The following is a 27071-nucleotide window of genomic DNA, read 5'->3' as shown; positions in this document are numbered from 1 at the left end:
AAACCACCCATTAAAGTTCTAATTTAAACTTTTATGTATGATTCCGCCATTTCTGCGTAAAACACAGTGAAAATACCGGTCCCCTGGGCTGCCTGTGGTAGCAGACGAAAGTGGTCAGCGGTTGAGAGAGACTCAGTCTTACAATATTGATGAGTCAGTGTAATATAATTATGTATTGATATCTATGTAAAGCGAAATTTATTAATTAAATCGTTATTTGAGTTGTAAATCAATCTCTTACACCCAAAAATAGAAAGCAACTTTTGAGAAACTTTTGGCTTTTGGGGCAACTTTTGAGCAACTTTTAGAATTTTGGAGCAACTTTTGAGCAACTTTTTTGGAAAATTGGAGCAAGTTTTTGAGAAAATTGGAGCAACTTAGGGACAGCCCTACCCCCCCTCCCCGCTGGAATTTCCTTATGCCTTTGACCCGGCCCCACCCATCCGGAATTTCCAATTCCTTTCGTGACGAGGGATGGATATTTCCTGGAACAACACGATATAGATCCCGCTAGAAAACTAAGACAGTCTTAATATTGAGTTTTCGTTCAGTTTTTTTCCCACAAATTAAACTTATTTTGCACATAGCGTAAAACCAATATCAGTACCGCAATAAAATTACCACACACCCTTTTTCAAATGGAAACTTGCTTACAATACACTTTTCAAAGGCTCAAGCCCCTAATTTCCCTTTTTCGTTGTTGGCACTTATAATGATATAAAGTACTGCTACTACATATATACACGTATATAGGCATTTATTGATTTCTATTAAAGTTATCCCCGATAGAGTTGCAATTGTTTGTAGCTGTTGAGGTGGACTCGATTTAAAATAGCCAAGAATTTTCAATACGCTAGTTATTATAGCAATAGGTAAAGTTATTGATGAGAAATTTGAAGTATATATTTGGGTGGATATTTCCTGTGCCAAAATTAGTTTGAAGACCTTTGAACACCTGTTCAAAACGGTAATTGCTTTGATGAGCCAATCCACATCAGCCACATTTTGTAGCGCGGCACACCCCAGTGGCGCATGCGCCATCTGTGCCGCGAACCTCGAAAAATTTCCTTGCGATGACTCGCGATGAAATTTTTAAAAACATGTTGCCTGTCCTTCGGAATTCTCCCAATATGAATGGGTATTTTCTACTAATGGTGTGTTGGTTGGTTTACTTTGTGAGGCCTGGATTGTCTGATTCGTCCACTGAGGGATGTTTTTGCGAGGTGAGTCCAAATAGTGTTGGGGTCCCACTGAGTGATTGGTTCGCTTTGTGGAGCTTGCAGTTGCTTTTGTAGCTTTCGACTCGGTTGAATCTTGACTTTCATTTATTTTAATTGGTCTTAATGTTAACAACCTAATCCACGCAAGACCTAAGACTTCGGTGGTTGTCTCTCTGCAACGATGTGGAAGCTAAATAACATGTTCGTCGTTTGGTATTTTTTTGAAAATTTAATCCGACGTACGACGGGTGCTTGAAAACACAAACGCGTTTGTCGCCGGTGATCCATTCATTTCTGTCGTTTAATACGCGTCAAAATTACCTTCACTTCTACGCGCAAGTTATTGTTAAAACATGAAAATACCTGCTAAAACAAAAGAACTTTTTCTGTCGCAAAGTTCGAAACATGTCGAGCCAATATACGAGCTTGGATTTTCAAAATACCGATCCCGTCCAAGATCTATCCGATTATCAGAAGGTACAATTGTTGAGCATGATAAAATTGGCTGTCTTAATTTTGTATGCCCAGATTTTGCTTTGGTAAAGGTTTGTTGTCTACGTAGATTATAAATTAGTTTTTTTTTTCAAGTCATTGGATGACTTATAACAATACGTAATTTAACGCCGTGACCTGTACCTGTACATGTATCACTTCCTGCCAACAAGATGAGAATTTAATTAATTAAAGTGTTTCCAAAACTTATTTTTGTCCATTTTTGATGTTGAGCGTTTTGAATTCACCCATTGGAATAATGTACATGTAACTTTGGCAAATCTCTGATTTTAGTCTTCCTTTGCTCAGCCTCTTCAGCTGTTTAAATATTAAATTTTGCTGTATAATTACACTGGATTGATGTCAGGTAAAAGATGCCAACCATGAATGATAAGACCCAACAACTTTCTGGGAAACTTTTGACCTGTTGAGCTTATTTGCATATTTCTTGATAGAAAATAAAAGCATTGTACATGTAAAGGGTTTTTAGAGCTTAAAATTTTATATGTAAATTCTCACGGACAAAGAGAAAAAACACGTAATATGTACATGCTAATAGGATCTCCCATAATTCCATCAGGCCACATTGGTTATGATTCAAACTTTGTATGACACGTTTTTTTTTTCAATTGAGTGTATCTGTGCATTTTATACTGTATCATCATCATAATAATAGTAATAATGATAATACTAACAATGAATGATAACATGTATATTTGTGTACAGTGGAACCTCTCCTTACGGACACCTCTTTGATACGGACACCTCTCTATTACAGACAGTTCACTTGGTCCCTGAGAGACTGAAATCCATATAATCTCTCCAAAACGGACACCTCTATATTGCGGACACTTATCCCTGTCCCCTTGGTGTCCATAATAAAGGGGTTTGACTGTAACCGAGATTAAAGGAATGTTAATTTTTTTTAAATTTTTCAACAGCTGTCAAAATTCTTGCTCGCTGATTAGCTCATACATGTAGCTGTTGTCTATAAGAGTACAGACAATAAGAATGATGTCAGTTTTAACGTACACGTTAGTGCATTCTCAACAGAAAATAAAGCCAATTCCGCTCATACTTTTTTCATGTTGTTGTAAAAAGAAAAAAACACAAATTAATGGCAGTTTGATATGGTGTATTTAACAAATGGATTCCATTTTGCCATGCATCTGTACTCTGATAACGCACGGATGACATCAAAACGTGGTGAGAACAAAGAAGTACACTACGAGCCAGTTAGGTGAATAGTGTGACCGATGTTCTTACCAGGTTTTGACGTCCGCTGCCTGTTATCAGAGTACAGACCCATGGCAAAATCAAATCTATTTGTTTCATACAATAACCAAGACTTTTGACCACATTTCGTGAGCAAGCATCGCGTTGACTTAGTTGAGTCAAAAACTTTGAAGCAAAATTTAAGACCATTTATACACACACGTAGTTGTGATCCCCTCAACTAGAGTATAATTCGAAAGAATTTCACTAAATATTTTCACAACTAACCTTTATTCCAGTCGCTACACTGTGATTTGTAATCAATTACTCGCCATTACCGAATTTCTTTCGGCGACAAATTTGGGCAAATGTTTCCTTCCTTTTCACGTCACAACAAAGTGCTAGTTTTTTTTTTTAACCTGGTTGAGGTCACTCTCAACGGTCTTTATCCAATATTTTGAATGACAGTTTTCCTTTCTTGAGAAAATTTGCCTTTGTTTGCCTGCTGCTCGCAAGAACAATTAATTTGCAAAACTTTGTTGACCAGTCACTTGGGCTGGACTCTAGACTCTGATCACGTCGTGGGCTGGTCAGACCACTCGATGACTTAATCGTGCGTCTTTACTCTAATCACAAACTCCGCTCCACCAATCACAACACAAGTTTTACACCGTTCATTGCATCAAAACTCTTTTATTAAAAACTGGACCATAATTATAATGCAACTCCAGGGATTTGATTGGCTTAGCAGCCATGGAATGTGAACCATTATATCAGACCCGAGAAATAGCGACCATTAAATTGTCTTTTGGTTGTTCAGATTGCAAAGCGAAATCAGCAAGATCTAGCAATGTTTTGTGATTGTCTGTAATAAAACTATTATTCCACTCACGCTTGTTGGATATGAGACGCTACCTATCATCTCATATCCATGGCATATCAACGTGCGCTCGTGGAATACGGTCAGTTCCTCCGCTTACGGACACCTTCCATAGGCGGACACCTCTCGTAAGCGGACACTTGATCATGTTGTCAGCTATATTCAAACACTACATTTTTGACCTCCTATAAGTGGACACCTCTCTTAAGCGGACACTTTTTCTGGCCCCAAGGATGCTCAATAATGATAATTATTGTTAAGAATAATAATAAAAATAACTTCCCCTTGTAGTAAAATGCATGCATTGTGACTTCTAGCTTAATCTACTTTTCGTGACAGACGTTAATAATCTTGTACTTTTTCTTAGAATTGGCCTTACTAATTTATAGTAATTATTACTTGATGTACATTTTAATAATTGTTATTCTTAATGTTTCACTTTTGTTATGTAGTTATCAGGAAAGCCTGAAGAATGTTGCTGTGATGTAGAGACTGTTGATCAGATAAACAAGGAAATTTATCCTGTCATGAGTGAACTGATCAAGAAAAATTTCTTCAAGTTCTTTAGGGTAGGTACAGTATTTTATGTTAAGGTTTAAGAGCATGTTGTTGTGTACACTGATGAGAATCTAGGTGTTGAAAGGTTCAAGCTTGCCTGTGGGGTTGCATACATACGCGGTGCTGGATATGACATTTGGTCATTGGACATGTCCAATTTTCTTGTAAAATGTTCAAGAAATTTGAAAATGTTGTGAGACTCAGTGTGCTTGCAGTCCAAGAAAACTGTGTCCTTTGTTTGACTGCATATCCAATTAGCTACTGTATTCAGTCAGCTGGTGGATTGGAACCGGCCTTGTTATGGTTGGGATACAGAACTTTAGCTCTCAGTGATCCCTAGAGCTATGCCAGGGGGAGCATTGTCTCCTGGTAGGGTCAATCATGTGGGAGAGGCTGAAGTGTGGAGGCCAGACTAAGCAACCTACTGATCCACCATGTTGAAGGTTAGGCACTGGGCTTAAAACGATCCTGTCCTGTAAAAAGTTCAATGTTACAGAAACCAAGTGTGTTGACAATAATAATTATGCGGCTTTTCGAAGAGTAGCACAAATTTTTGTTTTCACTGAGACAATAGACATTTCAACAATTCTACAAAGTTCAAATGAAATATTGTTTCACCCAAAATTTTGTTCTATTTCGTCGAAAAGCACCAAAATTCATTTGCATTCTTTTTGCACGAGAGTACTGTAGTACATTTATTTAATATCACAACCCAAACTAGGAAGATTGCTGTGGAGGTTGGTCTTATGTGCCTTCTGGTCTGAAGAGTGATGATGATGATATCCCACTTGGCATTAAATACACATGTACTCATGTTTAAAATTGAAATTCAAAAGTATGATTATTTTATTGAGAAATGAGGTTGTTTGTTTCATGAAATCTGTCTTTCAGTGACACTGTAATCACCTTCAGTTGATGTGGATCCTGTTTTGAAAAAGCAATTGAGTTTGACCAATAATTGCATGCCATGTGTACAGTACATGTACATGTACATATATATGTAGAATTTTAGTATGTGTGGTTACATGTAGCTGTGATTTGGTAGTGGTGGTTACTTCTCATACTGATCATGGTACAGTACTCTGTAAGCAGCATTGCAGGGCTGATATGTTGCAACTTGCACGGCTGGAAATAATGGCTGGTCAACGGACAATGTCTGGAATGATTGGGTAGTTGACCAGTCAACCTTTCGTCTTGCTGGTCATGTTGACTGGTCACATTCAATTGTACATGTATTGAAGATGAAAGAAATTAAAATTTCCATGTTGTTCAGTTGTTATCAGTATGTAGCAAGTCGCTGTGTATTGTGGAACTTTGACCTGTAATCCTGGGTGAAATGCAACTACAACCGTTGTTTACAATTAATTTTGTGCAATGAAACAGACTTCAGGGTTCACGCACTTCCAGTCACACAATGAAAAATATTTTCACTTTTATTAGTTAATTTATTAGTTACAGTAGTTTTAATTTTAATACACATAACTGAGCTTACATGTATTTTCATTTTGCCACTGTAATTTATTTTATTGTTGACTATGAGTGCTTTAAAGTGCTATAAGCTCTAAGCAACAACTTTTTTGAAAATATGTAACGCCAGTTTTGCTTCATGGGCCCCTGTTTTAAGAGTTATTTATGTTATAAATTTGACCGGCCAGAAATTATATGTGACTTGCCGGAAATAATTTTGAGCCCTGAATTGTGTGTCTGGTTTGTGGCCCTCCTGTGGCTACTGTTGAGCACTCTTTGGGTGAGGACTTACATGTACAGTCAGCCAGTGTACTGCTGTTTATAAAAATTAATGAATCAGTTTGTTTAATCTTTATCTGGCAGGTTAATCTAAACAGGCCATGCCCATTTTGGCCTGATGATGGTTCATGTGCAATGAAAGATTGTTCTGTAGCAGCGTGCAAAGAGGTCAGTTAAGGATGTCAATAATTTTTTACTTTGCGATGTTATGATATTCAGTATAGATGCACATACATGTATGCTCTCATTAAACAAACACAGGATGTGGTCTGTGAAATCAGCTGGTAGTTCAGACATTTCAACCCTAAAGGGCTACATGTAATTAACTAGGAAGACTTGTTAATGTTTGCCCACTGCATACATTTTATTACAATTAATTATTGGCAGTCGGTGGGATGGGGTGTGGGGTTGAGTAGTACTAGACTCCCACAGGGAAATGCAATTATTGCTCCTGGGCCACACAGGACAGGAGCTGCCACGGTACTGGTGTTACTGAAACTACATGTCTCTAAAGGCCGGTAGGCATGAGGAATCCTAAAGTTCAAGCTATTCTACCCCTGTTGGGAAATTGATGACTTACATGTAACATGTTCAAACATCTAGCTTTTAGTATTATTTTTACAACTGGCTTTTCCATTTATTGCTACAAAAGTCAAATAGTGAAGTCACCCCATAATGCACTAAACTAAACCTGTGTGTGCATGCCAATGGCTTGTACTGCCTTGTTAAAAAAAATCCAATATGGCAGTTGTCATCCAGGCAACTTTATGAAATACCAGATCAAATTACATGATTATAAAGTTTGGAAGGCTACTTCCTATTCAAAGCAAGGAAATATTTTCCCCAGTGCTTCTGAGATACATGTACAGTTTGAATACCCCATCCAATTTAATTGCTCTCGCCTGTTTTTGAAACAAGCACAGTCACAAATTTCAATCAATACCATTTAAACCATTTTATATGTATCAGTAACAAAAGTGAGTACATTGCAGTATTCGACACTAACTTTCCTGCTAAATTGCCCTTTGGGCAACCAGGTCTCTATTTTTTGTTGCCTAGCGTATTTTTTGGTTGCCCAAAAAATCGCCGGCTCGTTTGGCTCGCCGTTTCTCCCAGGAAAATACGAAGCGTAAATTTGGCCGCTTGGAGCCTGGGTACGGTAAATTTACCAACATTCTTTGCGGGTTAAAAAAACATGGCGGCCACGATTTGGTGCACAGTGTTTCGTGCTCGTTTCGTTGTATCTTGTTCAAACTAATATGTATCTTTTTTCAATCTACGGCTAACGGGTATGAAAATATCCCAAGGTAGGTACCCATATTAACACAATAAATAAATTGACAGCAAAGAGTTTTCAATTCGCTTTATTTCCTGCTGGACACACTGTGGACAGGAGCAAAACATCTGTTTGCCCGATCGGGCAACTTTTACCGTAGTTTTACTTGCCCATTGAATCATTTTACTTGCCCCGGGCAATCGGGCAAGCATTAGTGTCAAACACTGCATTGTAAACAAAATTTAATTATCAACTTTTATTTATATGTAGTTTATTTAAAAATACAGTGTGCAGTACATGTATGTCATGGTTGTGATTACCCATTATACAAACTCAGATTTTTTTTCTTTGTGGTCCAAGACTTGTGATCTCCCTGACCCTCGGATGCTTATCTTTTACATGCCTACTTGTGGCATGTACACTGTATTATAAACATAATAATTTTGTGGAGAAACCTTTTTGACTCGTTTATTGATTTTGTTTATGTTAGGAAGAACTTCCAGAAGGCATCAAAGCTGCGGTATGCTATAAGATATCAGATTGTAAATGCTATTACCTGATTGTACATGCACAGATGTATGCTTTCCAGTTTCAGACACATTTTTGTCGAATTAAAACATTAACTAAACTTTAATCCAACTTGTATAGGAGCAGCAGCAAGCTAATAGAAGTGTTAAACGTAAGAACGGCATACATAAAACAGAGTCTGACAGTAAGGTAAAAGGTGATGAAACATTGCTATGTGATTAGATCTAACACTTAAAACCTTTTTTATTCTGATTTGGGATGTTTTTCTTCGATGTTGATTATACATGTAATAAAGTACATGTATTTATTAAAATTACCTTCTTAAATAAACTGACAGCATTTCCTAGTTAATAAAAAAATATAGTCACATTTAATGACCATAAAGGTGATTTTGCATGACATTCATAAACATGTACATATATGTACATGTAACTGAGAAAATAATTATTACAAACACTGTAGTCATTTTTACTTCTTACGATCAACTCTAGTAAGATTAAAATAATATAAATTCAAAAGACATGTACATGTAGTAGACATGTCTTTTTCAACATCTACAGTACTTGTGTATGGTAAATAAAATAAGTGAGAATTTCAGTGGCATATCCATATACGTGTTGTGTCTACTTGTTCACAGTGTTTCCGGGTCGAATTGAAATTGGAAATGTCAACAGCTTTTTATGGAGAGAGAAAACCCTTGGGGCAGGGACAAGAACCGAAAACAAACTCAACCCACATATGGCGTCAATGCCGGGAATCAAACACGGGCCAGATTAGTGGGATCGAGGGAAGTGCTCTGACGACTTTGCCATCCCTGCTCCCCTGTAAATTGCTTCCCCTGCACAACATGACGTGTATATTGTGAACGTGCCAACACAACATTGATTTTTTTGATGACGTGACTTAATTGTATGACTTGTGTGTAGTCCTTAGCACACAACAGAGAGCAATAAACTACGCGTAAGAAAGGCTTTTAAATATTATTTTCTCTTTTATCTGCATTGCATGCATAATAAAAATTTTATAGAGTTTTGCTGACATAGGAGGTGCATATCAATGGTATAAACTTGCACAGTTATTACTGTCTAAACTTAAGGGTTTATTTGAAGATACATATTAATAAAGTTCGCATAACTTTGTACAGGTACATGTATATTATTGAATGACTGTCTTTTTTAAAAAAAAAATGGAATGTGACTACAGTCAACTCCCTTTATTGCGGTCAGCCTAGCTTGGGACGCGGGTAAGTGTCCTTAATAGCAAAAGTCTGTAATAGCGGGAATTTATTTCAGCCAAACGTCTGTACTCTATTTTTGCCGGGAATTTAGCTACTGTCCATATTATCGGGGTGTCCCTTTAATGGTGAGGTGTCCGCAAGGCAAGGGTTGACTGTATTGTAATAATTTATGTTCAATGTACCATTAATTAATGATCCGTGTGAATATTTTATTAACAGGGCAAAAAAGGGGAAACATGCCAGTCGACAGACAACGATACTCTTCTTGGTGAAATTGATAATACCATAAGGTAAAGACCTATAACACATAAACTGTACATACATGCCATTCTAGGTTAATAACTTCCAAACTCTGGCCCAGGGTACAGCCCCTCTATACATCAGTAATTTGACATTTTGGATAATTTTTCTATTATTATAGTTAAGTTGAATAACACTGTACCTTGGTTAGTTAAAGGAGGGTGCCTACTAATACTGAAGTACATGTAAATGTATTTTTGCACTGCTTATAACCATGGAGGAAAAGCAGATCTTAGCAAGGGCTATTGAAATCCAAAAAGAAAAGTAGGGTTAACCGTGCATTTTTCAGAGATAATAATTATTATTAACAATTGTTCAAAAAGCAGTAAAATGTACAAAGCAATGTACTGTATGGCATTTTCTTTTTCCAAATTGAAGCTTTATTATCTCTGGTACCCCAAAAGTTCTGCTTTCTCCACATACATGTAGCTTTAAACCGTGCAAAAATATCCCTGTATTGGTAGGCACCACCCATAGGAAACCGGAGTATCACAAGATGCGCAGAATGTATGCGCAGTAACAAAGGTAGGCACCGTCCTTAAATAACCCTGCTCTGAACAACTGGGGCTTGAGGCTAACTCTCTGTCAGTAATTTGCTTAGCTGAGGACTCAGCGTATAATTACATGTATAGTGTGATGATTCAATTAACATGAAGAAGCTGAAGAAAACTTTGAATGGCTTGCTGTGATTGGCTGAACGGCCGAAGATAATTTTCGAAGGGTGCGGCGAACAGCTAGATTGTTTGTTTTGAATAATATGTATTTTAAATGGACAATCAGAGACACAGACAAATATTGCTACGACAAAACGTGGGCAAGTTACTGGTGTAGCTTGATTTTCAGATGGTCCAAGGTCACTTGCTACCACTCCTCCTCTGAGGTCAGTGATAGCCAGCAATCTTGGACCATCAGATAATCAGGCTACAATACAATGTAGGTGTTCAGTTGATCACAGCTGCTATAGCTTGCGAAAAAGGTGAATTGTCTTCCACGCATACAGTGTCATCATGTTTAGATAAGCTAAAGGTTGGAAAGGAGAAAATAAACTTAAGCATTTATTAGGCAATGACTTTAACTAACCTTTCTTCTTGATAAATGAGAATTTTCCTCAAAGATGGGTAATTTATTTGACTGTGGTCACATTTCTGTTGTGCAGTGACGAGGATAAACATGCGTTTGAAGCATGGCAAGCTCATGATGATGCTGAGGATAATTTTTGTGAGTTGGATGGTGAGTCCAAAGTAATATTGAATGCTATGAGTCAGTATTAAGTTTAATAAAAACACACAATAAATTATGATTTATTTCCCAATTTTTTATGGCAAGATGATGAACTACACATTACATCATAAAGAACTAAGATCTTAAGCCAGTTACTTAAGAAAAATACGCGTTTTCAAAATAAAGTGTTGTTACATGTAAAAGTTTCTTAAAACAGTCAACAGTATGAGCACCCCTTATCTTAGCAGGTAACTCGTTCCACACTTTTGGGGTTGACACTCAGGATAGGCACGGTCGCCAAGGGTAACAAATATTCTGTACAGTGTGGTACACAAAGTAAAATTCCGTCAGCGGATCGGAGGATTGGCTCAATTCTAATAAGATCAGAAATGTATGACAGCACTAACCCGTGAAGAGCTTCAAGAGCTAAAAGTAGAATCTTAAACAAATATAATCCGAAATATGACCGGTAGTATATTACTTCAGTATTACTTCATTTGCTTGTACAGTGTACAATTCCAATGTAGGTGTCCCCCTCTCCTCATGCAAAAACCAACATTTCCAAATTCTAATTTGATCTAGAATCTGAGGGCTGCAGGTTTGTCAGTCATAACAGATTGTTAAGTGTCACCCTCATTAAACAAAATTGATTTTATTTTCTTCTTATTATTATTTTTGTGTATAGTAAGAACAGTACAAACTAAAGTAGAGATAAGTACAAATTAATACTTGTGGTCAGAATAAAATAATTACCTATTTTATTACGCCTATTTTGAAATCACTGGTGATCCTTGCAATCTGATTGGCTCTCAACAGTGCGATTTATTCCCACATCACACTATTTTTTGGTCTTAATCGCATTCTTTTTATAGCCCATCAAAATGGAAATGAAATAACAAAAATAAAATGTTAGTGTTGACAATAAAGCTGTGTGATTTCAAAATAGGTGTAATAAAGTAGTAATTGAACTTTGTGTTGTGCAATTTTGGTTTGAAATCATACTTGTGATAAATTTCAAATCAAACTCGCGCTGCGCGCTTGTTCGATTTTGATTCACGGGTATGATTTCAGACCAAATTGCGCTCCACTCAGTTCAATAAACCATTATACATGTTGTTACATAAGTAAAATTAGTAAATCAATAAGCAAGAAAATAGATTATCAAGGCTCAAGACTAATGGTAGCCAAATGGTCACAGACTAGTAAAATGTCAGTTTTAGCTACAGCGGAACCTCGATTTAACGAACCTCTATTTAACAAAGTCCTCGATATAACGAACGATATTCTATGTCCCGGCCAAAGTTACAGTAAAATGTATGGAATAGAACCTCGATTTAACGAACAAATTTGGACGGTCCCCAGCGACTTTGTTAAATCGAGGTTCCACTGTAGTAGTAATTTTAAAGCATTTTAGTACAGGACAGAAAAAACCTTTACAGTTAAAAATAATTACTTTAAATTAATTGACAATTGAAAGCAAATTGTTAGAAGAGAAACTAAAACAAAGGCTGTTAACAGAGTTTTTACTGCCTTAGAATGATTACATGTAGATGAATTACTAAAAAATGAAGTATTTTACTATTTGCCTTTTTGGGGGATGTGTGAAGTGGGAAGTGTGTTTGTGAGTGCAGTGGGATAGATATTTTTTTTTAATCTTGATAATGATCCCATGACTCTGAGGACCTCCCTCCCAGCTCTCCCTTTGCTATTAAAAGAAATTAGTGAAACTATATGGATGATAATTCTGGCCAGTGAAAATGTTGTTTTTGGTAGTGTCAGTGAGGTAAACGTTAGTCACCATCCCTGATTATAAACTGATAAATAAGGGCAGTAAGCTTTAAGGATGCGTAGGGGTTTTAAAATTTGGTGGGGGAGGGGGGGGGGGGGCGGAGACAGTCAGTACAGAACTAGCAGGCCCAAGTAATGCGCGTTACTATTCATATGGGTGCGTGTGTTCAGTAGCGTATTTTAATGGTTTTCTCCACACTGAAGAAGGGTTATATGCCTGAAACGTCTGCATTTTTTCCAAAACTATTTTTGACACTTTTTGATATTTATTTATATCAATCCTATCTGATAACATTTTCAAATGTCACGCATCTCCAAGGAACTTTCGTTTCACCATCCAAGTAATGCTAGCTGAAAGATTAATTTTTTTGTGACTTAGACTTGAAAATTTCCTTTAATCCCTCATGTCAAAGAACAAATTCCCCTACATGCATCTTGTCCCCATACTTTTCTTATAAAAGTACTGTCGAGAAGTTATTAACGATAATATTTATTTAATAATATCAAGAAAATTCACCTTGGGTGATCATATCCTTAATTCTCATGGCCTCATGGAGTTGAATAAACATTGATATTACAAGGAGAAATTTGATGCTGATCATTGTTAGGGTTTAAAGGGTTACAGGGAGGTTATTCGAGAGCTTAGTAATAATTATTATTATATGGCAAGCAATTCTTAGGTCAAATGGTGCGCTCTCATTGGCTAATTTTCGGTCGGGATTTTACAGTACGGACCATTACCATGGAAACGGTCCGTTTGTGTATTTTTTTTGCTCCCGGGAAATTCAAAGCCGCGCGAAACACAAAAAGTAAGAAAAAATGCGTTAAAATCCTTGGTAAAAGCAAAATAGAATTTTAAAAAGTAACTGTTTCTTAGTTTGAGTCTAACTGACAACATGGAAGACGACGAAGAATTCGAACACTCGCCAAGTGAGTTTTATTATCCAGACAAAGACTTCGATGAGACGAGCATCGAGGCAAACCGCATAAGCGAGAGCCAAGAGGAAATAGAAGGCTTTATTAAGAACCAGAAAAGTGCCAATACTACCAAGAAAACTACAACGGACATGAACACTCTCTCCCCGCGCTACATGGAAACAATTGGCATGAGTGGAAAAACGGTCGAAAGCTTACCTGCGCCCGAACTTGACCACCTCCTGTGCAAGTTCTTCATGAATATCCAGAAGAAAAATGGAGAAGAGTACGAACCAGACACCATATCTGGTTTTCAACGAAGTATCCAAAGATATTTAAGTGAGAAAGGTTCTTCAGTTAACATATTGAAGGACAAGGACTTTGCAAAGTCGAGGAAAGTTCTCTCTGCGAAACGCAAGTCGCTTGTTCATGAACACGGTAAAGGTAACAAACCGCAAGCTGCCACGGCACTCGAAGACGATGAAGAAGATGCTCTCTTTAAAAAAGGAGAATTTGGTGATCACAATCCAGTTTCGCTGCAGCGAACAGTTTGGTGGCTCTTGTCTCTTCACTTCGGTTTTCGGGCGAGAGACGAAAGCCGAAAGCTGCGCTGGGGAGATGTTCAGCTCCAAGAAGATAAAGATGGTGGAGAAATGCTTGTTTGGCTTGCAGAACGAGGCACGAAGACTCGTCATGGTCAAGAAAAAGGTCACCGAAGGGCTTTTCAACCAAAGGTTTACGCTACCAAGACAGAACGATGTCCAGTGAAGTTCTACAAAACGTTCAAAAGCCACAGACCAGTAGAAATGAACAAACCAGAGTCCCCATTTTATTTAGCAGTACGGCATAATAGAAGCTCGAAAGATAATGTTTGGTACATGAAGTCGCCTCTAGGAAAGAATGAAATCGGGAAATTGTTGTCCACAGCAGCCCAAAAAGCTGGTCTTCAAAGAGAGGGAAAACAAATTACCAACCACTCAGTGCGTAAAACGTGTATCTCGAGGCTGCTCGATGCTGATATTCCCGAGAACTTTGTTGCTCAGCTCAGTGGCCACAAAAACACGGAAAGTCTCCAGTCGTACAAGTCGGCAAGCTCCACTCATCAAAGAAGAATGTCGTTAACACTCAGCAGGGCCCATTCCGGTAGTGAAGAATCGACGGTTTCAAGTGTTCAAGACCTTCAAATGGCCTCGTGTTCTTCCAGTGAAAACGCCTTAACCAGCACGGCCGTAAATTCCATGATGAAGTCTAGCGTGGATCCACTACTATCCTCCTCCGCTCCGGTCTTTGCAGGAGCTAACATTGGTTCCATCAGTGGCTGCACTTTCCAGATCTTTCATGGAAATGTGAAATTTGTACAGACCGAAAAAAAGCGTCGACTTGTTATTGAAAGTGACGACGATGATTGACTGTCGACCTTTCTTCTCACAAGAAGTCAGTTTTTTTTTACTCTGTAAACTTTACATTTTCAAATTCCGCTGATTTCCTGTTTTGTGATTTTTTCCCTTTCTTAAGTCAGCAGATGCTTGATCTTTTCAGCATAAAATAAACCACACAAGTGTTTTAGAACTCGTGTTATAAATCGTTCTCTTCGTTTCTGTGATGCTCGCGTCATGATCATCAAAAGCGGGAAAAATCCCTCACATCGCTGACATCACGCCGGAAGTTGACTTGAATGAAACAACCGGAAGTGTCCGTTCGGCCAAAGAAATGATGCCATATAATAAACTACTTACTAACCTAGCTTGCTCGAGCCGTACTGGGGAATATTGGCCCTCGGTCGTTTTTGTACGGACCTCGCTGCGCTCGGTCCGTACTGTCACGACCTCGGGCCAATATTCCCCAGTACGGCCCTCGCGCTCGGTTAGTAAGAGGTTAATGCGAGGAATTAAAATGAATTATATGGGGACTATATTAGAGAGATTTTTAGTTTTATTTTGTGCCTCATGCATCAGCATTTTGCCTGCAGATGAATCTTCATCAGGGATGGAATATGTGGACCTGCTGCGGAACCCTGAAAAATTCACGGGATATGCAGGATTCTCTGCTCAGAGAGTATGGAACAACATTTACAAGGAGAACTGTTTCAAGTATGTAAATATACACCTAAGACCCCCTCTAGGTGGCTGGTGCATGTTTATTGGAGGGTAATGCTGTAGCCTGATTCAAGATTATGTAAAAAGGAACAATTGACCAATACACTTTTTTTTACATGACTATAAGAACCTCTTCTATAAGAGGCTGGGATCAACTTAGATTTAACAACATACTGTACTAAGAACATGTCATCACCCACGCTGAGAGTCAGTTAAGAACAGTTTTATTTTGACCAAATGTTTTTAAAATAAACAGTATAAATATGGATAAAATAATGCATGAAAACCTGCAGTCTGTACAGTTCAATTAACCAAAATGATAAAGGGACGCATTTTAACATTAACTATGTATTTGTTGTTGCATGCCTGGTATATAATTGAACATCACATTTTGTGTCGGACCAATTTTTTTGTTTTCATTCAGGACTATTAAAAGTATAAGAACATTATTATTTTATTCTCGTTAAGAGCTTTTTCAGACTCAAATTGCCAAAAATTTCAATTGACCAACGTTCAGCCTCAGCCCCCAAATTAGACGTTCATGTTAATAATTAACAAAAAAAGACAATAAAGTCGTAAGGTGACACCCGTATATAACTATTTTGTTCTATTTTTTTAGTTGGGAGTTATAACAAAACACTTAATTACTGGCCCCATGGTAGACAGTGAGTTTAGTTTCCCCCCAACTCTCGGGAAAACAATAACATAATGTGACCACATTTATGAGTGTGGAAATTCGAGTTGCATTTTTTATCTTGCCATGGCCATCACGAACATGATAGAAATAAATCCGTGAATTTTGCAAAATAAGCTCTTTGTAATCAGATGGCTGGGTAAATCTAACAAGTGTCCTGGAGCAAAATCCTCCGGAATATCACCTGATACTTTTTTTTATCCCACAAGGCCAGCTAAAGGTCGAGCTGGCTAAGATCAGGTGATATTCCGCAAGATCGGCAAGAAAATTGTTTTATTGCGTAAGTAAATAAATCATTCAATCAATCAACTTTGTTTAACGAGGGCGATTGATAAGGACGAGGCCTCCTTAATGCAGAAGTATTTTTGCGCAGTTTATAACTTTGTGGGAAAAGTAGATTTTAGTATGGGCTACTGGAATCCAGAAAGAATATTGCGGGTAGCGGGGTATTTTTTTTGGAGATAATTAAGCAACAGTTATTCTAAAAAGCAGTGAAATACAATTCAATGAATGACGTTTGTTTGTTTTGGACCAACTTGAAGCATTATCTCTGAAAAATGCATTGTTACCTGCAATTTTCTTTTTGGATACCAAGAGCACTTGCTAAGTTCTGCTTTCCCGCATAGTTTTAAACCGCGCAAAAGTATCCCTGTATTAGTACGTACCACTCATAGGAAACCGAGTATATCGAGATGCGCAGAACGTATGCGCAGTAACAAGAGTAGGCACCATACTTTACACTTGGAACAAGGACGAGAACCAAGAACGAACCAAACCCACATATCACTCTCGTTTCTGTCCAAAGGTCTTACATCATAGCAAAACATTTGGCTCATAAGTTATAAAATTAACACAGTTGTTGTTGTTGTTGTTGTTGTTTTTTCAGACCGACCACTCCATATGGCAAGAGCTATGGAGTCGTGACTTCAAAGAACGTTGGACGTAAGTCTTGCTGTGTTAATTATTATTATAATAAATTATGTACACAGTGTGCAAAATATCAGTTACAAGCATTCTCCTTTGTCATGGTAATTTTAATTTTTGGTGCAAGCCAGATAACGAACCTCCGTTGATGTTATTCCAAAGAACATCTTCAAATTACGTAAAATAGCTTAGTTTGAAAGTGTTGTCTTTTATAATAGCGAAGATAAAGTTCTGTTAAGTTTACGAATTTTAAGGGGTTTTGTATTGAAACAGGCAAGTTTTGCCCGTTTCCATCGATACAAACGTCTATAAATTTTCGTGAATTGAAGGATCTACAGTCTGCCCTACATGTAGTTTAAAAGATAGCGCCTTCAAACTTGGCCTATTTACTAATTTTAAGCTGTTGTTTTCAGCAGCGTGGATAGATTTTCGTTACCTGGCCTTCATCAAAATTTAAAATTAACGCAGTGAAGGTCAATTGGCGTTTTTTGTACTTTTTAAAAATGCTAAGCAGACAGCTAAAACTTGGTACGGACACGTTGGAAAGTGGTACGGTACCCGTAATTTTTGTTAAGCAATAGCCGTACTGTTTTGGGTCCATAGGCGCCTATGGACCCAAAACAGTACGGGTATTGCTTTACAAATATAATGGGTACCGTACCACTTTTCAGCGAGTCCGTACCATTTTTTTAGTTGTCGTGTAAACGGCCCTTTTGTCTCGTTAAGAACAATGTGCTTGTGTTCATTTGACAGAAATGTGCCTCGAGAAGCGAGTTTTCTATCGGCTGATGTCTGGGCTTCATGCCAGCATAAATATCCATTTGTCTGCACTTTACCTGTTTAAAGGTGAGTAAAAGTCTTTTGTAAATTGCTTTGTTGTTTTGTGATGGTAGTACTGAGTCACGCCTGCTGAAATGATTACACTACTTATTTCAACCATCGTTTGTAGGCAGGGGGGGGGGGGGGTGGGGGGCAAAGTGCTCGCGCCGACTTTGAATATTGTTAGCTTTTCCAATATGGCAGTTGTGAAGAACAAGTAAAGTGATTGTCACGTGATATGACGTGATCGGTCCACTTCGTGGACCTAAAAGGAAACAGTTTCGAGGCACACGATACACCCTCCAGGCTCCCAAGTGGGGTACACACTGTAGGGAGCCTCTTCACAGGCTGTAACTCCAATGGCCTTGAAGTGGTAAATGTTCAAACTACAAGTTAATTATCACCTGAATTAGTTTCATTACCCCACTACATGTAAATCAACAGCTGCCCCTAGAATTTTCATCTTCTCACGCGTGTGCTACGTGCAGTTAGGTTGGCACAGTTTAAAGTTAAACAAAGATTTCAGTTGAGTTTTTAACGAGTAAACTTTTTCATCATGCTTATTAATTCTTCGTTAATTTTTTATTAGGCAATGGTTTTATGAAACCACGATGGGGCATAAACCTTGAAGAGTTCAAAAGACGATTTGACCCCGGAACTACACACGGTGAAGGTAAATAGCGGCCTTTATTCGTTATTGATAAACATTACGGTAACCACAATCCGGAAGAGACTGCTCAATAGCATTCCTTGACATGGTCACGTCAGGATTTTATTCACAGAATCAAACGTTAAAACCACTTTGTACAACATAATAAAAAGCACCATAGAAAAGTACTGCTCAGAAGCTTTCATTTGAATGGCCACACTTTAATTTCTTCCCTAGACTCCAACGTTAAAACCATTTTGTACAGCTTTGGAAGTGACACCACTCGAAAGAACTAGTACCGTTGAATAGCTTCCATTTGTGTGTGGTCAAACTTTATAGCAACAGCAAGTTACAACTATAACAGTAATTTGTAGGATCTCATCCAGACACTCAAATTTTATTTTAATGTTATAATCAGCTCGGAAAGTAAATGGATGTATATGTACTGCTTATTGCTCTACTGAGACAGGATTCGTCACGGTACGGGTCATGGAAAACCTGGAAAGTCATGGAAGTTTGTGATTTTGTTTTCCAAGCCTGGAAAGTCATGGATTTTAATTGTGGGACATGGAAATACATGGGAAATTATGTTTATGGAGAAAAATCACTAAGAACGCATTCTTTTAGGGAATAAAAAAAGAAGAAGATTAACAATTTAAAAAGACGAAAAGGAACCTATACCATGCAAGAAACAGATTTTTACTAAGTACAAATGAATACTGCGCATTTTGACACTGTAAAATACTGTTAAGTCATGGATTTTTAAAAACCCAAAAGAGTACGAACGCTATGAAAGAAATGTCTTAACTCCCTTGTTTAGCATAATGAATAAACTCTACCCGGGTAGACACTTCTCCGTATGATTGATCACACTTCAAGGTTTCTTCCACAAACTGAAAAAGCTTTTTAGTAATCTCACAAAGGGTTTGTTTGTGCTGTGAAAACTTAATAAAACCGGTTACAATGTTTTAACTGGCAGGTCCAACATGGCTAAAGAATCTCTACTTTGCGTACACTGTGGTTCTAAGGGCCATCACCAAGGCCGCGCCATTCTGGGAACAAGAACAGTTCTACACCGGCGACTACGAAGATGACTTGCAAGTACAGGAACTTGTACAAGCTCTTTTAGCAAAGTCAAAGTAAGGGCAACAACTTAACCTGACGAATGCATGTAGGGTGTTTCAATATCCTTGCCTGGGTAAACTGAGACCCGCGTTTGAATGGCACAGTTTGACCATTTGCTTGCCTGCCTTGACTAATCTCAAATTCGTCCACAACTTGACGAGTATTCGTTCTACCCAAAAGCTGACAAGCCAGCATACGACAGAATTCTTTTTCTCTTTTATTTGTTTGCTTGTTTGTTTGTGATTGGGATGGTGGTAGCCGTTGCCAGCTGTGCTAGATCGCAAAGAGTAGGGCATGGAGTTCCCGGTGTGCTGGTCTGGTGTTTGTTCTATTTCATGATTTCATGGGTTGTGTGGGTTGGATGAGGTCGCTAATGGACATATGCTGATGTCCGATCTCACCCTTGCACTGAAGTAATGTAAACCGCATTTGAATATGTAAATAGAAAATGTGGTATATAAGTACCATTACCACTAGATGCTTCATGTCCCCACCTTTATTTACCGTTAGAAGTTGGGGGTGTGGAGCTAATTAGGGACTCTACAAATCAGTAAACATAAATATACAAACTGAACATAACAAATGTTAAAAATCCCAACTAGTGGAGGGCAAACGAGTTGGCTATTTACAAAGTGTGGCTTTGGATTTGAAAACGGGGCTACCGTGAAACAAATCCAAGTGGTCTGAGCGGGACTCGAACCCGGGACCTCTAGCACCCTAATCACTAGGCCAAGCCGCCTCCGTAGTTTTAGAGCTGACCTTCTCAATATTCAGAATTTGTCATTCCAAACTTGTCCTGCTTCCCGTTTTCAGTTGCTGTGTTTACAGGGTTCCTCTTTCTTGCATTCTACAGAACTTGTCCAAGCACTTTTGATGAAAAGCTGATGTTCCAGGACCCCGCAAGTGCACAGCGACTTAAGGTACATATAAAAGGATTGCATTGGTGAGTATGCCCTCGATCCCAATCGATGACAAAGCAATCGACCAATTCATACCAAACTATAGCAATCAACCGTGAGGTAATATATCAAACACGAGGAAGAGTGTTTCATCCGATTTTCAAACGCCGAGAAGTGGGTGGAAAAAGGAGGCACAGCAACAGACCTCGAGGTGTTTGGGACTGAGATGAAACACTCTTTCGAGAGTTCTATATATTGTACCTTCTCAAACCATTAATAATTCTTGGTGAAATTCAACGCAAAATTCACCATTTTTTATGGTAATTGAGATCGCATTCTCAAACCTTCTTCACTGTAGTGATGACCCTTGTTTTCTCTTCCCAAATTATTGAGAAACTAATTAATGAATTAATCGATTGCTTTGAACGAGTCGATGCCCAAACGATAGATCGTGACAAAGCTGGTTCCGTGCGGTTCGCTGCGCTCCCAGTGAAGAAGAAAACAAGCTCGTGAATAAGAATTTTATAAAGATTGCTGTTGATTACTTTGTATTATTGTTTTCATCGATTGGGTTGACTGGGGTACATGGCGTTCCTCTCACATCCGAACTCCACTCTCTATCATTTAAATCTCCCGTTTGGTTAAGGATGGTGCCTACTTTTGTTACTGCGCAGACGTTCTTGAGATACTTGGGTTTCCTCTGGATGGTGCCTGCTAATACAGGGATATTTTTGTGCGGTTTAAAACTATGCGTAGAAAGCAGAACTTACCAAGTGCTCTTGATATCCATAAAGAAAATTGGGGGTAGCCATGGATTTTTCAGAGATAATTAATCTTCAGTTTAGGAAAATATGCCATACATCGCTTTGTACATGTATTTTAGCGCTTTTTAGAATTATTGTTGCTGTATCTCTCAAAAATAAAAAGGTTGCCCCCAAGTTTGTTTTGGATTCCAATAGCCCTTGCTATGCGATCTGCTTTTCCCGCATAGTCACAAACTGCGCAAAAATACCTCTGTATTGGTAGGCACCGTCCTTAAGTTCTCAGCCATACGCGCTGCCTCTGCTATAAACGTATCTCTTCCCCTAATCGGAGTATCATACTCAGGTTAGTTATCCCCGAGTCAACGTCTTTTTTGGCACCGATAGTAGCCGATTAAAAAAGATTTAACTATAGTCTGTTTTTAGCCTTGTGTTCTCGATCAGTGCACGCGTCTCATTGAGTTTGTATTTTCCGCTTTTCAGGAAGAATTTAAGCTTCATTTTAGGAACGTTTCTCGTATCATGGATTGTGTAGGGTGTGACAAGTGTCGTCTGTGGGGCAAGCTTCAGGTACGTACTTCATGAAGATCCAAGTTCCTTCGCTTTCAGACTGAGAGCTTCTTTACAGCCTTCATTCACTCGTAAGATGGTTGTGCGGGACAATGTCTTATAAAAAAGACAGGAAACCTAACTCCACACAGTTTCTCTCTTCCCAAGTGCGTACTACTGAAAGCCCGTCTACTGAAACGGTTTCAACATTTTGCCAACTTCCGTTCAACAAAAGTTGAATGGAAGTTGGGCAAATTTTGAATGGACCGAGTGACAGTGTTCAAACGGCTTCAACGCCATTCAACATTTTCAAGAACAAAGGAAATCTTGAAGCAATGTTGAATGAAAATTTAAACCAATTTGATTGAACACGCTTTCAACAAGCTTTCAACAAATTTTACACTTTCAACGATGTTGAACGACCTGTTCAAACGCTCTCGACGTTTGATTCAACAACTGTGTTGAACGCATGTCGAAGGAAATGTTGAAACCGCTTAAACGGTCAGTGAGAATAAGCCAAAATGAAACTGAACAGACAAATACCTGGATCTACGAGAAGTTGCGTTGACCCCGATAAAATGTCATTTTGAAGTTTGTGGGATGACACCAAACAGGTACAAGATGGGTCCAGTGATTCTCACTCTTCCTCCGTAAGGCTGCCTGGTGTAAAACCGAACACGCTTGATCCATTTGTTTAAACTGTTTGGTCTCGTCTGACTTTCTAAGATGCATGTACGCGTGAACATTCAGCATAACGTAGCATTGTATATCAAGTTGTTGCAACGATTGCAGAGAATACATGTACATCGTAAGTGTGATTCAGTCCTACTCCTGCCACTGTTGTGCAGTCGTTTTCCAACACTGAATTCACTGGCCTTTGCAGTCAATATTGCACACTGCTGGAGTTTGTGTCGCTCGGATTTGGCCATTGCAGGGACGTGTTCGAGTACACGCTTCAATGTCGTACGACGTTTCCGAGGGATTTAGGGCGCTGGACGTCGAGTACTGGTCTGGCCGCTTGCTGGAGTTGTTTCCCGATGTCCAACAGCTCAGCCGCGCTTGGAAATAGCTAGCTGGTCTGAAAGTTATGTTCGATTATTATTTGGAGTATTTGTTTGCCGATGAAATTTAAATGTTCGGCCCCACTAACACCATGAGCTGTAAACGCTGAGCTATGATAATTTATTTATTTGTTTGTTTGTTTGTTTATTTACATTTTTATTACTTGCCTGGCAACGCTATCCGAGACAACGTGCGGAAAACCCGGCGTTACAACTGCCCGAAAATGTGTACCTTAAAAAAGCGTGTTCTTTAATAACACAAATCTTTATTCTTCGTTTGTTTTCTGCTCTTTACAGGTTCAAGGCCACGGTACTGCGCTAAAAATTCTTTTCTCTGGTCATGAATTTGATGAGGGAAAGTTCACCGCTAAGAACAGTCAATTTCACCTAAAAAGAACAGAGATCGTCAGTTTATTCAACGCTTTCGGGAGGTATGATACACAAAAAACATCAATTTGTATAGTGTCTAGGTTTGCAGGGCGCTGCTGTTCGTAGTGGTCAAAGGTTTGAGGTTGATTCAAATGTAACACAAACAAACTTATTTCGTGCAACCAACAGATTGGTTAATAGTATTTTAGGTTAGTTTAGTTAGGGATGGTTTTGGTTTTTCTCTTTATAATCTTTGCTGAAGGATTCAGTTACCGTGTATAAATAAAGTAACCATTACCATTCATTTAGGTGGATACGTTCCGAAGGACTTGATCGCCTTTAAAAAATTGCTTTAAGTTTTAAATAAAATAAAGTTTTCTTCCGCAAAATGTTAGCTCAAACTTTCGTGACACTGGAAAACTGATTCCTTTTGTGTTCGGAGGGGCAAATATATAATGAAAATGCGAAGTAAGGTCAGTTAGCGTCTTCGTAAAACATTCAACAGCTCCTAAATTTCGGAAATAAGATTTCGTCTCCTAAATCTTTCTGCGGCTTAAATCAGATCATACTGTATTAGCTAAGCTTATGCAAGAATGTCTTTAAAAGGCCACCAAACTACCAGGGAACACAGCAGGGGGAGAAGAGGTGGGGGGAGGGGGGAGTTCAAGATGAAGTTTTGATGAAAAAGAAATAGAAGGAAAACGCACTATCAGTTATTAGTATATACCACACAAGTGAATAGTGCCTTTCGCGCGCGCTGATTGGCTAGCTCGGAGGTGATCAGCCAAGTACTATTGACCTCCAAGCAACTGAAGAGAAACAAGATGGCTTCCTGTTTCGCCACGGTCACTAAAGAGGAATTTATTTAGATAAACGAGGCAGCTGTTACAGAAAATACAAAAATGGCAACAAAGTTTAGATTGACGGCATTAAATGGTAACTTATTTAATCTTTTCAACCTCGTATTCTAAGGCGAAAAATGAAACTACAATGCCTTGTTTACGAAAACTGCTCAGCACTATAATAACAATATAAACAATGAAACATCTAATGTTACGCAGCATGGTTTCAAAATCAAGACAAACTTCACACAACAATTGAAGAAATGACACCTTAGCAACTAAATAAGTGCCTCGAAAAGTTTTTCATTGTTTGCAAGAAAGCGAGACGGAACTTTCTACAACAAGAAATCGCTTACCGCGCGGGGCGCGAGATTTTAAAATTTCCCACCATTTGTCGATATACTGTCAAAAATAAAGGAATTTTTTGACCCGCTAGTTATTTAGCTTGTGTGGTATATGCTAAAACAATTATTCACCTCAGTGTCGGTGAAAGTGGATATTTACCTCCACTTTGGTGAATAATTGTTAATTATACTAGACGTTCTTTAAGTCCTTAGTAGTGGATTCTTGTTCAGCGTCTTAAGAAGTCGACTTGTAGCAAGTCTATTAATAATTATGACACCGTCTCATAAGAGAAGTAAGATTTTAAACGTAAACCGTACCCTTTATTACTTGTTAACGTCAAAGTGTAATTCTCAGTGACCTTAAAATCAAGTTCCCTAACATTTATTACCCCCCCCCCCCCCCCTTCTTCATCAGTCAATTCATCAATTTTTAAAGCAGTTCAAGTGACAAACGGGGCCTTGCAAAGACCGGGATTGCATACAATTTCGAAAAGAGAGGTAAAATGCTGAAAGCTCACGAAATCGTAACATACAGTCTGTATAGCTAGACTGCTCTGTTAAGTCAAATCTTTTCCCAGACATGCATTAATGTTATCCGTTTCTGTCTGTTGTGTAACAGGTTGTCTAGCAGTGTCAATTATTTACAGCAGTTCAAATCAATGGAACACGGGTGAGAGTTTGCTCATTTCCCTTTTTATTTCTTAGCAAGTTAGAAATTACCTTTCTTTTCTGTCAATTCCGTAATTTCTGTCATATTGAAACGCTTGGTAAATTGTGCAGAAGGGACTTCTTAATGGCTACGGTCCGGTCGCATTAGAGAGTTAACAATTCTGTTGTTTGAATCATCGAGAGAATAACTCGGGCGACAAAACTATATCATTTGGTAGACAGCGGTGTTCACTCCAATTCGACCGCAGCCAGTGTTGTCATCTGGAGCAGGAAGGGAGGGAGGGAGGAATGGATGGAGGGAACAATTTTGTGTACATATTTTTAGTACCCTTGTTCAAGTAATGAATTTTTCTCTCTCTTGTAAAGCGCCTTAGAACTTTTGGATTTTGGCGTTTATAAATTGTGACTGTAATTGTTATTGTAATGAGGGAAGGGAAGGAGAGAGGGAGGAAAGGAAGGAAAGAGCTAATCTTTCTAGTTTAGTTGGTGACTGAAAGAACATACGCGTTGAAGTAATCAGCTCTGTCATAGGAGGTGACGTTACCCGAACTTTGTGTGGCAAAGAGCGGAACACCTGTTTTAGTTTAGATTTAAATCTTTTCAAGTTGATTTCTCCTTTTGGTGCTAATTTTATGCCTGACGTTTCTCACCTTTGATGTCTTCTTTTCCACAGGCACAGATAACAGTAACCCGAGGGTGGACTGGTACCGTCTGATAAACCTTTCGGCCCAGTGTCCTCTCGGTAACAATGGGAAGAGCGCAAGTGGAACTAAATTAATAGAAATAAAAGCAAAAAAGTTTTAAAACAGTTTATTAGGAATGTAAGGGAAGCTAAATCTTAGTGTGACTGCTGTAGCTGGGGCTATAAAGACTGCGATAAACAGTCGTACGCAACAGTAGACAAAGAGTTCTAATATAGTTATTTAAGATTGCTATCGCTGTGAGTGCACTGCAACATGTCGGTTATTTTCTTCTCTCCGTTGAAATTGTTTCTTATTGTGTAGCCGTACAGTAGACACCTTGTAAGCTTGCTACTTGTGGCCTTTATTCTGTCGACAGTGCAAAACCGAAATCACGAACATCTAGAATTTAAAACCACGCCTGGTGAGACGTGGCAAGGAAAATGTAAATGTTGTGCAGCTACCACTAGGGACACAAATGATGGATCAGAGAATTTATTCTGCAGTATGGGAATTGGCACGAGGCCGAGAGGCACCATTTCCTTACTAAGGCTAACGTTCAGTGGCAAATTCATGGGTTCACTTTAGCACTGTAACATACACTACAGAGTTGAAAGAAATGATATCATGTAGAAGTAAATCCGATTACGTTAGTCTCAGTACAGCTGTAGTCATACTATATTTGTCCATGGTTAATCTTTCAGAGAGCCACTGAAAGAAAACAAATATTTCTACGGCATGGGTCGCACTTGAGCAAAGTATTAAAAATTTTTACTAAACTATTCTATCTAATATTCTACTTGTCATGTCATAATCATTGCAATTGTAAGTCTGCTAAAGTGTCAAAAGTTAAATAACATATCTGGTGTGTCCAAAATCGCAAAAGTTATGTTCACGGAAGGTCTTCCATCAGACCTTTAAAGAAGGTTCCTTGGTAACCTACAAGGTACATAAAAAAATTATGTGTCACAGTTTAGCGAATAGTAAGCGAAATTAGGGGGGGGGGGGGAGTGCTCGCTTTGGCCTAGAGAGGATCATCCTTTTTTGTTTTTCGCAAGATAAAATTTTAAAATGAATTTAATTTGTTTTCCTTTTTGTTGAAACGAACAACATTTATTGCTAGACAGAAAATGTTTTTTAACTTGTTTGTAAACATTTTTTCTTCCACAAGAAATGTTTCGTGCGTGCAACAATTTTTGCTCGTTTTAACAAAT

The 27071-nt window shown here is 38.4% G+C and overlaps 2 protein-coding genes across 3 annotated transcripts in view; both read left to right on the top strand.

Annotated features, from left to right (window-relative positions):
* The window catches only part of LOC146489085 (uncharacterized), a 311447-nt gene that overhangs the window by 218650 nt on the left and 65726 nt on the right, over positions 1–27071 (top strand). The window lies entirely within an intron of this gene.
* LOC146489093 (ERO1-like protein beta) lies at positions 1035–26639 on the top strand. 2 transcript variants are annotated; one of them, XM_085105996.1, is made up of 17 exons: positions 1035–1223; positions 4260–4376; positions 6196–6279; positions 7878–7907; positions 8036–8104; positions 9372–9442; positions 10609–10682; positions 15346–15466; positions 17053–17108; positions 17844–17936; positions 18499–18582; positions 19538–19697; positions 20537–20603; positions 21827–21913; positions 23251–23384; positions 25128–25178; positions 25851–26639. In XM_085105996.1, the coding sequence occupies exons 1-17, from the start codon at positions 1074–1076 to the stop codon at positions 25858–25860; spliced, it is 1458 nt and encodes a 485-aa protein (XP_084962122.1). In that variant the 5' UTR covers positions 1035–1073; the 3' UTR covers positions 25861–26639. The 2 variants fall into 2 exon arrangements, with proteins under 2 accessions (XP_084962122.1, XP_084962123.1); XM_085105997.1 differs by lacking the exon at positions 8036–8104.

This window comes from Pavona decussata, unplaced genomic scaffold (assembly GCF_977016875.1).
Source record: "Pavona decussata unplaced genomic scaffold, jaPavDecu1.1 SCAFFOLD_6, whole genome shotgun sequence".
Classification (NCBI taxonomy): Eukaryota; Metazoa; Cnidaria; class Anthozoa; order Scleractinia; family Agariciidae; genus Pavona; species Pavona decussata.
The sequence above is the reverse complement of the archived record's forward strand: the minus strand, read 5'-3'. Positions and strand labels throughout refer to the sequence as shown.